Source organism: Meleagris gallopavo, chromosome 3, assembly GCF_000146605.3.
Source record: "Meleagris gallopavo isolate NT-WF06-2002-E0010 breed Aviagen turkey brand Nicholas breeding stock chromosome 3, Turkey_5.1, whole genome shotgun sequence".
In the NCBI taxonomy this organism is placed as follows: Eukaryota; Metazoa; Chordata; class Aves; order Galliformes; family Phasianidae; genus Meleagris; species Meleagris gallopavo.
The window spans coordinates 80950941-80965034 of record NC_015013.2 but is presented as its reverse complement, the minus strand read 5'-3'; the positions used below and the strand labels follow the sequence as shown (position 1 = coordinate 80965034).

The 14094-nt window shown below is 40.2% G+C and overlaps 1 protein-coding gene across 1 annotated transcript in view; it reads right to left on the bottom strand.

Annotated features, from left to right (window-relative positions):
• DEPTOR (DEP domain containing MTOR interacting protein) overlaps positions 1-14094 on the bottom strand; it is a 73879-nt gene that overhangs the window by 40389 nt on the left and 19396 nt on the right. Inside the window, exons 2-3 of the mRNA XM_031552974.1 lie at positions 5122-5300; positions 2957-3080 (exon numbers count right to left, since the gene is read on the bottom strand). Of these exons, the coding sequence (XP_031408834.1) occupies positions 2957-3080; positions 5122-5300 (303 nt within the window). The remainder of the gene's footprint in view (positions 1-2956; positions 3081-5121; positions 5301-14094) is intronic.

The following is a 14094-nucleotide window of genomic DNA, read 5'->3' as shown; positions in this document are numbered from 1 at the left end:
ACACCTATGAAAAGTCTGTGTTGGATTTAATTAAGACGTGCAGGATTTTGCCAATCAGGAGACATGTTATATATTCAATCTCTGGTCAGTCCTCCAGAATATGAAAACTGATATTGTCAATGGACCTAATAAACTCTTCAGGGAATTTTAGGAAAGCTTAAAGCAATAGGAAACCCAGTATGTTTCATCTCCAGTTACAAACTTAAAGCTCAAAGCAAGTTCACAGAAAGGATTACCAAAGTTTGCATTTATGTGCAGGGAATCTGAGCTATCTATGGTTTTCAGTGGAAATGAGGGGAAGATGGAGTCAGAGACTGATTTTAAACCTTTTAATTACACAAGTACAACCATGGAAGACATTCACAATAGGTGAAGGAGGTGATGCCACAGAAGAGGAGAGTACAAAATACAAGGACTTCTATGGTCACACAAAAGGGGTACAGGGAAAGGTTGCTCCTTGTCTGGGGGACAGACCTGGTGTCCCATGTCCCAGGGAGAGGAGAGGGCATCTTCACTGCTATCTGAATGCTAGGAACCTGCCATCTGCTCCTCTATCCATGTAACAGAGTCTGCTGCTCCTGTTAAATATTTTTGTTTAGATTACTCATTTAGGGTAAAAATCTGCATGAATGATGTTGAGTAACATCTGCAATTTTTGGCAAGCACAAATGCTGGCTTCTGAATGTAACAGTACTCCAGCCCTGATGTGATGGGCAGGGAAGTGTAGGAAACAGTATTACAATGCCTATCTTAGATGAGCAAAGCCTAATGAAGGCAGCAATAACTGAAAGACTGAGACACACTCCTAAAGTATGTTTTATGCAGACAGATTTCCTTTGTCACATTTCTCTTGAAATTAGACCTATGGGTATTTTGATAAATAAGTTGAATATGCTGGTAAGTGATTTCACATCTGTGCATAAACACTTTCTCCTGTTTTTCCCTTTTAACTACTGTTTTAATTATGCTACATTAGTATTTTCTTTCCTAACAATATAAGAAAAGATGTATTGCCTATACTTCACTGCAAAACTCTTTCCGTACTAGTTTGACTTTCAGCATCAGATTTTGAGTTTAAAATGGATCCATGAAACTGAAAACGTGTTTCTAATAGGTGTGCATGGAAAAGGATATAATTAAATCAGTGTAATGCCCAACAGGCTTTGCTACATAAGCTAAGGTGAAGCCCAAACAGCCCAGATATGCAGCCTTATCTCCCATGAATAGAACAAAAATTTCCAATGATCCATGGTAAATTTTTACTAGTTTTGACTGTCACAAACTGGTTCTGAAGTGCCATGTGTTTTTTAATCTACACTATGTCAAGCACTGGGGATGGGTTTTAAAAGTTTTAAAACCTTTTAGATATGTTGCTTAGGAGCAACTACCTCATGAGGATGAGTTATACTTAGATAGGTGCTGCTTTTGGCACTAGCTCCTTTTCCAAGATGAACACCATTATAAACATTGTTCTGCAGGTGTGATGTAGGGCAAGCTGGACACTCTGTGCTGGTTTGGGGATGGTTGCTCACACAGAGAAATGGGGTTGGAAGTAGAAACTCTGGCAGAACAATTTTTCCTGCTTTGGCTGGTTTCATGCAAGGCATGTTAGCAGCCTCACCAAGAAAAAACTATTTTGCTCACAAAAACCTAAAACTGAAAACAAGGTTGCAGTCTAGACACACCAATCAACTTTCCACAGCAGGGGCAGTGCCTGGGGGCAGAGTGTTGCAGTCTGCAGGAGCAAATGCTGTGCTACGTTGAGCACAGGAGATTTTGAAGAAGGGCGTTTCAACTGATGATTCTGTGTATCCAATGAGTAATCTTTCCCAGCAGTGTATTTTCTTGTGTTTTGCCTGATTTGTTTTCACATTAATAGTCACAATTATGGAAAATCTGCATGGCAGATACAACAAAAGGAGCAACATTTACAATTGCTTTTTTTAATATATATTTCAGATTAATTGCTCTTTGACCAGATTGCCACTTAGAGCCTTCTAACCTGATAACACCATTTATCATCAGCTTTTAAACCTGGCGTTATCTTGGTGCCACGTTTAGAGCTCCAATAAAGATACCCAGCCCCCAGTTTCAGAAAGCTGCAGAGCTGGCCAAGCGTTTGGAAGGCACTTCCAACAACACACCCAATCCTCTGGCAGCTCTGAGCTCTTGGCTCTTGGCAGCCTTCCCCTGTTCTGCACCTGCCTTCTTGTGCAGGGAAACTAGAAGGGGTAGGCATTGGTTTGAAAACCCTGGGACACACTAGCAATACGGGGCTGTGCAGTGGGGGCTCATAGCTGTGGTATCAGCCTTCTGCTTACTCATTTATTATAGACTGGGAAGTATAGTTCAGCTGCCTGGTTATCTGACAGAAGTAATCCATTGAGATATTCAGTATCCCAGAACAATCATTAATTTCAAATCTTAATTAGATGTTCTTGGCTTATTTTTTCAGGCAACTGTTTTTAGTGTAATCTCTCTGATGCAGAAGCTTTGCAGGCTGGAACAGTGAAGTTTAATTTCACTTACTATAAAATCATTCCTCCCAGTGAAGTCTAAACAGATATTCAGCCACTTGTTCATTACATTTTGATGTACTAAAGTTGTGGGGTTTGTGATTACAGTTTTACAGAGCCAGTCATTTGTGACTATTTTTATAAAATATAGTGCAAGGACTTAAATTTACATTGTGATTTCCTACGGCATTTTATGAGAACATTAAAAAATGTCATTTCATTATAAACAAAATGCCTTAAGTGAACATGGTAGAAAACCGAAAGGGATATGGGAAAGAAAGAAAGAAGGGTTACAAAATAAAGCCATGGGATTGCACAGCCCCACTGCTGCATGATATTCAAAATTCTATGATTCTATTCCATGAAAATCAGATGAACAAACACCATTTGCCCCCTGAAGCACTGTTACTGACACCTGAAGGATACTGAATGCAACGTACTTTTCATACAGTCTTTGTCCTCTCATGAACACCTTCACCTCATTATCCAGTGGAAATGTCCCATCGTCTTTTCTGAAGCGGTAGAATAGTTTGGCATCCTTGAATTCTTTATGCTCATCACAAACTGAAACATAAAATAAAAAAAAATCTTCATAGGGATGTTAAAGGGTTGAGAATCCATTTAACAGGTTCACTGGTGAACTTCAAAGCAAGCATGATTGGATCCCAGCTCCCTGTGCTTAGGATGCAGCCTAATACATTAGGTTGTACAACCTAAATAAATTAGAACCTTAAGTTCTAATAAATGATGAAAGACTGAAGAAGGCTTTCAGAAAAAAAAACAAAATTTTAAGCTATAAGGGATTCATGTTCATCACTTTCATGAGTATTAGTGTGGACACCAATAGCAACAAAGCATCCATCTGCTAGATAACTGGAAAAACTTTTGATGTAAACTGTTTAAAAGATACCACTGTAGATCAGCCAATAATTTAAAGATTGGCAAACTGCTTAATGTTACTTGTATTAGTTAAACCATGTGGCAGGAAAGCTGAGATTCACTGCAGGATCAGTTAGAACCAAAGCCTTCTGCCCTCTTAAAATCATCTCTATTGCGTTGTCAAGCCAGCTAGCAAATGGAAAGTACAATAGGAACACACTGAGAAATAGTAAGTAAGGATTTACAAGAAAGCAGATGTCAATGGGTTCCTACAAATGCCAGAAGCAAGGACATGCATCAAGGGAAGGCTGCCCAGGCAAGGTGCTGCTAAGAGCTGTCAGCTTACTGGCTTGGGCTTGCCTGCTGCACTGCAGGCACAGGAGCAGTGGCTGGCACTGCTTCCATTTGGCATTGGTACGGAAAGGATGCTCTGAGCATCCTGGAGAACTGATTAAACCTACCTGACTGAGCCCTCACTCACTTCACCAACCATTTTATTAACTTTGAGAGTAATGGATGATTATTTTCAACAGGCACCTCCTTTACGTGTGTTACACACACGCACACACATATACATAATTTATATCAAAGCTAGAGTGTGCAATTGGATTCTAAAGCAAAGAACATTTGAAGGCTGTTAAAGTTTTAAACAAGCACTCAGCAGTAAGATATCTATCGCTCAATTAAATTAAGCCACTCAGGCATCCATGCGACTCTTCACTGACATTTTCTCAATAGAGGATTAAGTAGTCAGATTTGAATACCCTGTAATTACTTTATTCTTTAACTATCTATCGTGAATCCCAGTTTCCATAACAACCCGGAATTTTAATTTAATAGCTGAGCAGAAGCTATAGAAGTGGCACACGTTCAGTATGTGCATTTCTTCCTTTAATTAAGGTGTTGTTAATGCACCGCTGATAGCAGCAGTATTCCTGCACAGACAGTGACCCCTGCACAAATACAACAGTCATCTGCTAGCAGTTGCTCTATTTTCTATTTAAAAAGAAACAAATGGTACATTTTGTCTTCTTGAAATAGGCAATACTATGCGCCTGGAATAGAGGACTTGGATCTTCTTTGTTTGTGTGCTTTCCAGCCTCTTTGTGCACTAAAAGGCAACTAAATGCTGCCACTGATTTGGTAGCCTCCTTTTCATAAGTGTAAATTGTCATTCAAGGCGCTGAATGGAACAGGTCTCAAACACACAACAAGTTTAGGAGAAAATTAATCAGGACGCAGTCGGACATCTAACTCTTGCAGCTGTAGCAGCACAAATGTTTGTGCAGCTGGTGCGAGGAAGAGAGCTGGAGAACAAATCCCTGTGAGAAAGATGACGGGTTTTTTTGCTGGCTTATTTTTCAGATGGGTTTTTCAGCTGGAAAGAGAGAAAGGGGCTGTGCAGGGGGAGCAGGGAGGGGAGGAAAGGGCAGGCAGTGGTGATGAAGGCACTGGTGAGGGCAGGATCCAGCTTAGGAAGCTTGGGAGGCAGAGAAGCAACAGCACAGTCTGCAGGGGTTTCCCTCCAGTACCCACGTGGGGAACACAACCCTTCACCCTAATTGCCTCTCGGTGTCCCTGGGGTCACAGGGGGCCTTGTGGGGCAGCACCCTTCAAGCCAGGTGTCCCCTTCCTGGCAGGGATCAGAACCTACTTGTCTTATACTTGAGTGAAGAACATAAAGTAGATTTCTGCTTGCTTAGCTTAGAGCTGATATTGCACTTACCATGATGGATAATGCTGTGATCCAATAACTTCTGGACAAGTTTAATTGCTGTCTCTCGGTCTGAGGCCTCCTTATGGTCAATCAGCCAGTCAATCAGCTCTTTGGCAACAAAGCAGTTGGGATACGTCTTGAGGTGGTGCCTCCGGTCTTTGATGACCTTCTCTTCATGCAGTCGGAGCCTGTGGGTCCAAAATCAACCCATGAATTGGGTGTACAAAGACCTTCCGCCACCAGTGAGATTGGGAAAAGGGCTAAGCCTAGATGGCGCACCCAGGCCTTGCTCCACAGAAATCCTCTGCAGTTGTTGGGTGCAGCATCACAGAGCCTTCCATCCATGCCAGGCAATCCATACAAAACATTTGTTACCATGTCAAAGCCCACACTTGAGAACATTGTATTTCTGTCCAGTGGAAATGACTAGGAAATGAAGAACAGCAGAGCATACAAAGCCCATTAAATGCTTCCTGTTTGCCAATTAAACTGTCAATAAATTGGAATTAATTTTCCCACATTACCACTAATATGTTCCATGTCACTCAGTATCACTGCCACAGATTTTTTTAACACCATTCATTTTTTCAGTTGCTTCATTGGTTGGGTAACTGCATTTTGCCTCCAGCTGCACAAGCACAGCGTTTGAGATTTAAAATTCAGTCACAAAGCTGTTTCAACACAATGTTATTTAGCATAAAAAAGTTGCCTCCTACTCATAATTAAGGGAAACTGATATCTCACTCTGCAAACTGTTGGTAAATGCTATCTATCTGCAAAATCTCATCATCATGTTCAAAGTAAGTAGATTGGCTGTTTTTGAGATGCTTGCGTCAGAACGCAAAACCTTGGTTAGATTAGTAATGCCTTTAGAGTTCTACATCTTTATTTTTAAAATGGAGGAGATTTAGACTGGATATAAGGAAGAAACTTTTAACAGTAAGGGTGGTGAAACACTGGCACAGGTTGCCCAGAGATTTGGTGGATGCCCAGGGTCTGGAGAAATGCAAGCTCATGCTGGACAGGGCTCTAAGCACCCTGACTGAGCTGTAGGTGTCCCTGCTCCCTGCAGGGGAGTTGAACTAGATGACATTTCAGGGTCTCTTCCAACTCAAATATTTATGATTCTATCTTTTTATTTCAGCCATTTTTTTTTTTCCAAATAAACATAATGAGTAATATCTTTATCAATAAATTAATGGATATAAATTTTTTAAAGTTTAAATACGTTTTCTGTTTTCTTGTTTCTTTTCATTTTCTGTTAATAAATTTAATAATTCCATTTTTGCGTGCCTTGTATATTCCTCAGTTATGAAGAAAACATGGAAACCACAATTCCTGGACTTCTACCATGAAGAGAAATGCTGTCACTCATTTCAAAGTGCGCAGGGTCTTATCACACAAATACTCTTGCTGACTTCAAAGAAGTGCCAAGTAATGCTGTAATAATTGTAGGGACTACAACTATCTCTGGTTTCCAAATTGGAAAGTAGAGCAGAGTGTCAACTTGAGTCTAAGGAAGCACAGAGGAGTCCGGCCATGAGACCAGTTGTCCTCTCCCTGTGATTCCAGCATGAAACAAACATTTCTCTTTAAAATTCAATAAAAGGAAATTACTTGGCTGAAATTGGCAAAGACAATGTTATTATGGCAGTAGACGAGACTTCTACCTAAAAATAGTAGAATAGCCATGTTTTTGTTTTGCAGTGTTCGGCTTTGAGTACTGGAACGTCCAATCAATAATAGAAATTCAAAACTATACTTTGCAAGCATTAAAAAAATGAATACTTTTATATTAAAAACACTAATAAATCAGATTCGGATTCTGGAAAGAAGTACTGGTAAACGCCACATGCATTGTGAAATTCTCTGAGCTAAAATATCTTTGCTTAAAGAATATTTTCCAGATGTGCTTTAGCAGCTGTTGCCATAATTAGAAAGAAAAGCCTACACAGCTCTAATTATAGAATGCGCAATTATCATTATTTCTGACTGAGCTTTCCATTTTAAATATGTTTCAGGTTTTTTTAATGTTCATCAATTCATATGCCACACAATAGAAGAACAATAATATGGAAGTAGCAATATAATACATATGTAGATGGCTTGACCTATCTTTCAGTCATTGCTGTAAGTATGAATGAACGGGGCTCATCTGACACAAAAGGGAAAACCTGTTCTATTAAATTCTTTGCACAAACTCTATGCTAGAGTGTGCCAAGGGGGCTATGGTATTCCGTAAACAAGCCAGCAGACGAGAGCATCACAACTGAGTATTTCTGTCTTAAATTCTGACCAAACACTTTCCTTCAATTGGTGGACTCATATCTATTTTAACTTCTCTAACACGCCATAAGATACATGATTTCACTACAGCCTTCTTCCTTACTCTGGGCATTACAGTGCCTCCCTCAATACCTTTCTGCTTATATTCCCATAGCTCACAGAAATTTCATTCTCTTAATTATTTTCACTCACTTGCTAACGTGGTTCCAAATTTGCTAAGAGGTTACAAAATCATTAAGCCAAACAGCAAATGATCACATAAGCCTCAAGATAGCACAAAAAGTATATATTTACACACAATTTCCAAATGGAAGTGGGAAATTATTCTGCAGTTTATAGCCACTGTATCCCTATTGGACTATTTCCTTTTTTTTTTTTTAATAAAGATCAGAAAGAAAAACTTATACTCTCCCTGGTTGTGTACACCCTTCTCTCTGCTAGGGCTTCCTCACCTCTATGAATCAGCTAAAAATCAAACTTTATGGAGGAGAAGTAGTTCCATAAATTAAAATTGTGCCTAGTGTACAGTACCAATATAACAACCTTAGATTAAGTTATTGAGCTAATACTGCAGCACATAAATCAAAGGTTTAGGAAGGAATTCTATAAATATGTCAGTATTCAGCCATATTTATCAGGAGCCAAATCAAAAGGGATAAAAAGGAGAAAAAATTGTGGCAGAAAACACAGTCATACACTGGGACCAAGGATCAAGTGAAATGGTAAATTCTTTACCCCTTAGCATCTGGAAAGAGGCTTCTCATCAGAAGATCTCAGGATTTTTTCTACAGAACGTTAATCACATTTTGTCAGCTCATCCACATTATAGCTGGAAAAGACATCACTTGACATCAGACATACTTCTCTTGCTAGAAGTTTCTCTCAAGAGCTGCTTAGGAAAATTAACTCCCTTACCAAACCTGAGCAGTCTGAGGAGAAAGGAGGCAGAAGTGGAGGAGCGAGCAATTGGGAATGATGGGGGAAATCTTGGCTCAACAAGCCTTTGGACTACTGTCTGGAGCTTAACTCCAGAAAAGAATCTGGTGTACACCAGTACAACATCCCTACCTAACTCCCTATGGTATTCAAGGTAAGATGCCAGATTTTCACTTGAGACCACAGTCTACACTACCTATGGAACTCAATGTGAGAACTGTGAACAGAAATAGGCACATGCAACCCTTTAGTATTTACAGATTGATATCGATGGTTCATATTCATGCCTGCAACAAATAAAGACATCCTGTATTTGCATATATGCATGCCAGAACAGTTTTCTCAGGGCCCTGTCTAAGCAGTAGTTGTTCCTAATGAACAACATGCAGGGACTCTTGCTCCAAATGAAAGTGTCTCCTTTCTGTGTAGCTTGGAAAAGGCTAACCCAGAGCACTGAGCTCCCATTTCACAGAGTGTGTATTCAGAGCTAGCCAGAAACAGTGTTATTTGTTTAGAAGCCATTAGGCATTTTCTTTACCAACTGTCTGAAAAGTCATGATAACAGAAAAATTAAAATTTTTGCTTAAGAAAGGAAGACTCAGGAGCTCCTTTGGGAAGAAACTGCTCTCACAGCTACATGAAACTTGCATTTTGTTTCTCAGTAGGAGAAATATGCTTTCTGAAGTCTACTGCATCTCTCTGTGAACAAATGGGATTTTGCAAAGGCAGTGACTGTACATGAATGTAACCTTGCTTTTAAATCCCACAGAAGGCCAGTGTGGCTGAAGACAGCAGCGATGTCACCAACAATCCAAACCTTTCACCCAGCTCCTTCCATCTGGTCAGCAGCTTGCACTTGGCTAATATCTTTCAGAACACCACCCACTCCTGATTTCTAAGCATGAAAAGACAAAAAGCCTGCTGCTCTTCTTGGTAATTTTCTGAACGATTCATCTGCCATTCTCTGGTACATCCTACATTGTCATAGAATCATAGAATCATAGAATAAGTCAGGTTGGAAAAGACCTTAAAGATCATCAAGTCCAACCACGACCTAACCATACTACCCTAACAACTCTCCTCTAAATCATGTCCCTGAGCAGATCCTAGGTTTATCCTAGCAAACCTAACTAAAAATATTTCTGTTGAAATCTTTCTGTTGAAAATAGAGAAGTTTTGTATCTCAAAAGTCACTAAATTTGACATTTTTCTGAAGGTGCTTTCTCAACATCAGCATATGACCTGTCTGCAGCGCAGTGTAGGTACTTACTCATGAATGGCATTTTACAAGGAGCTTCAGTGACGTAGGAGTGTAATTCCCATTAGAAGTTAGCACTCACAGGTCACCTGCAGACTCTGTTCATACAAAGTAAGTGAGCATATGGCAAAGTCTGTGTATATATACACACACGGGAAAATACAGAACAACATGAAATACTTAAGAATTATAATTCCCTATACATTACTCTTCTGCCTTTTCACTGACAGCATAAAAAAAGAAGTAGGTCAGTGATGATGTAAACTTTGTACACAGAGGCAACCATGAAGGTCCTGTGCAGATGTGATCTGTGTTGCTGGGACAAGCATTTCCAGATGGGCTTGCCAAGCTTCAGCTGAAATGTCAGCAGTTTGCTGCTGTTCCTCTTTCTATTTATGCTTCAGCTCTGCAATCACTTAATTCTGTTACTAGATATTCATAGGAGCTAAAACACGCTTTACAACACAGGGTTGTCCTGGAAATAAGATGAACATATTTCTAATTTGGTAGCTGTGGCAGAGAAGAAACTACCATCTGAAATAGGGTTAGAGAGGGGATCCTCAAAGAATCTCCATTTATCAGTTCCTATCACCGTGTCTATTTCTGCTTTTTGTGCCCACAGCCATACAACCAACATGAGGAGAAGCCAAAGCACAGAGCCAGATAGGGATCTCAGATAAAAACTGTCTCTTGGCACACAGAGGAGGAAAGCCCAAAGCTTCCAAAGAAACAATAATCTGCATTTGGGGCTGCCTCTTTTATGAATTGAGAAGGTAATAAGGTCACCAAGAGTGCACAGCAATGTCCCAAATACTCATTATGCCCTTTGACATGGGCAAAGGTCAAAACAAGCTCTGGGGATCCCATGCTGGCTTGGTGCAGGGTCTAGGATGAAATCAACATGGCATTTCTTGGAGACACTCTTTCAGCCCACAGATTCAATCCAGAAATTCAGACCCAGAGTGATTATTCCAGACTGTGTGTCTGGGAAATGCAATCTGTGTGTTTTTGTCTCGATCTGTCACAAAACTGAAGACTGCTTACAAAACCAAAGCTGTGTTCTTAAAACTCAAAGGTGCAATAATCTGACCTTGTGCCTGGTCTTCATTTAAAACAGCACATCATAATATTGTTGATTTGTTTAAACAATGAATGTAAATATGCTTTGTAGATAAAATTTATGTCAAATTTGGGAAAACTTACGTAGGCTTTTCTGTTTGGTTTGACCCTATAAGGTAAAGGAATGTGTAGAGAGGACTGCTGACTCCCTTACTCTTCTACTCACACTGTGATAAAACCATGCCTGAAGATAGTTCAACAGAATCACCTCTCCTTTCTTCTTAGGGAAGCAGGGAAACTCAGTATCCGGCAAAGCTACAGTTCTAATGATACTTTCTCTTCATGTCGATGTGAAGCTGTAAAGCTGCTAATCTCCCTGCCTGCCAAGTCGTTTCACTTGCATTTCACTTTTCACAACTAATGCTTCTAACTGCCTGCACACTTTAGCCTTGAACACCTCTGCCTCACTTAAAAGCATGAAACTGGGTTTTACAAACAAGAAAGAAAAACATGAAGTGTAGGTGAGTTATTTCACGTGCCTCGGTCACAAGGAAAGGGAAATCTGCCTGCTCCACCCTAGCTGGAATGGAAGCTCTTAAATCTCAAAAGCTCACAGACTTCCCTCTCCATAAGAAGGTCAAATCTAACTGCATTTATCGTAGAATCATAGAATCACTTAGGTTGGAAAACACCCGTAAGATCAAGTTCAGCCATCACCTAACACTACTAAGTCCACCACTAAACCACCTCCATAAGGCCACATCCATACATCTCATAAATACCTCCAGGGCTGGTTAACCCACCACCTTCCCAGGCAGTCTGTTCCAATGCCTCACCACCATCTCTGAGAAGAAATTCTTCCTGATGTCTAAGCTAAACTCTGAAAAAAAGAGACCAACACCCACCTTGCTGCAGCCTCCTCTCAGGTACATTTAGAGATCAGCTACCCCCTTCGTCTTGTGCAGATGAGGTGGGATGCATGCATGGGAATAATGCATTCAGGTCAAGATCCATGTGATACTGCTATGTGGATTCCCAAGGGAACCAGTACACATTTCACTTTAGAACAAGCTATCTTTGCTTACATTCACCAACTAGGTTTTATTCACATTATTAGTCTGTCTCCATTGCAAGGATATTCTTAGACTAACTACATCTAAAAGTAAATGGAGACTAATTTTCTGGGGGATAAAACTATCTTTCTAAGTCTAAACTGAAGATTTCTACCATAACTGAGAGGGAAATCACCACAATTTCGATGTTCAGATCAGGAACCATAGGACAACTGTTGTTATAGACATCTCTTGGTGAGTTAACACAATAACTCCCTGAAGGGAGGCTGTGGTGAAGTGGGTGTCAGCTTCTTCTCCCAGATAACAGCAACAGGACAAGAGGTAATGGCCTTAAGTTGCACCAGGGGAAACTCAGGTTGGATTTTAGGAAAAACTTCTTTTCAGAATGAGTGCTCAAGTATCAAACAGGCTGCCCAGAGAGGTGGTGGAATCACTATCCCTGGAGGTCTTCCATAGAAGGGTAGATGTCACATAAGGGATGTGGTTTAGAGCAGGGGTGGGGTGATGGTTAGACAAGATGATCTTAGCACACTTTCCAACCTTAATAGTCCTATGATTCTGTGAGTAATCAAAAGCTCACCAATTCTCATGGACCTTTGCCAAAAGTCACTCTCAATGAAGAAAATATTTCACAGACAGAAGTCTAAGGAAGGAACAACGTAAGATTCATGGGAGGTCAGTGGGGAAGAAAAAAAAACGAACAGTGAAATCTGTGTCACGGAATGTACCCTTTGAAATGCTAAATAGGGCAAATTTGGGTTAAACAGCCTATGTCATCCTGCTACAACTATTACTACTATCACTACCTCTCAGAAACCTGCAGAAACAGATCAGAGAATGTAGAGCAGGATTCTGGACTGCAGGGCTATGCTGCTGGAGTCAATAGGACAGAAGGGACTGTGGGTGCAAGAATACATGGCTGGGTTGTAATCCTTCTCTTGGAAGCCTGTTGCATTCTGATGGGCAAGGGGAATCAAAAAGCAACAATCCCTTATATACCAAAGCTGAGGTCTTTTTTACACTTATTCACGGGGAAAAGATGAACATGACCTTGCTGTGCTCTTTTACTGCATCCAGGAAGCTTCAGACCTCCCCAAAAAACAAACAAACAAACAAAAAACTTGGTCCTCCCAGCACCTATCTCCCACTGCCAGGAACAGCAGACCCAAAACACCCACAAAGCCCATCGGTACCGAACACATCTGTACTGCAGCCCGTGCAAGTATTGTTATCTGCCAGAAGCAATCCAAGAACTCTGTGGTAGAAATGAAGTTAGTCTCATCTTAGGTGCAGCTGTGGTACCTCTCCCACCCTGTCAATGAATGACAAACAGTTCTACCAAGAGATTTTATTGCTTTGGGTGACCCCTGCTCTCAGAGCCCCTACAGGCAAGGCTGCTCCCACTCTGAGCTACACAGACCTACAGGAGCTCTCCTCAATGGCACAGTGGGCAGACCAATGGCTGCCCTATGTTCTGCCTTCAGAGGGGCACTAGCTGTTTGCACTCCTTTTAGCAGTTCCTAGTAGTGCTGCTGAAAGTAAGCAAAAGATTTTCTGCCTCCATCGTTAATAGTAAGTTATACTGCTGTAGTATTTCAATTTCTGGCAATTTTTCTTCCCTCTCTCTACAAAACTCTAAATAGCAGCCAATGAGGTATCCAATTACTGTGCTGTGTAATCATGAACATCATTAAGCATAAACAGCCAGTACCTGACAGGTGATAAAAAGAGTAATAAAAGACTTAGTGCTATGTACCACTGATAGCAATCAGATTTTTATATTCAGGCTATGATTCAAGACTTCGTATATACTTCCAAGAAATATAGAAATAGATTCAGCTTAAAATAACCACAGAAGCAATACTCTTTCAGTATACATTATGTTGTATTAAAATCATCACATTCTGTTTCTCTCTTCACATTATAAATGAATGGCCTCCTTTTTTTCACGTTTAGTATAACTGCATACTGGGCTTTATTTTTATTTTGAAAGAAGCTGTGAAAGCACTAAGTGAAAAAAATAGCGAATAGAAATGGCGTTCTAACTAAATTTCTTTTAAAAAATCCTTACTATATTTTATACCTATTTATGCATTTATTTTTTTTTTAATCTCCTACATCTGGCAACTCTGCAATATACAGGTTGCAGCCCTAAAAGAAGACATGAGTAAAGTGATTTTTTTCTCCACTGCCCTCCAGAAGTCTGTTGAAATCCAGAGGTTGACCACTAACCTATAAAATAAAGCTTAACTGATGCAACAGAGAATAATAAACAGTGGAATACACAGAAGGATGCACTGCTGCTGACTACAAGTTGTACATACTCTGAGACCACACAAAAATCAACTGCACTCATAGGTTGCAGTAGTT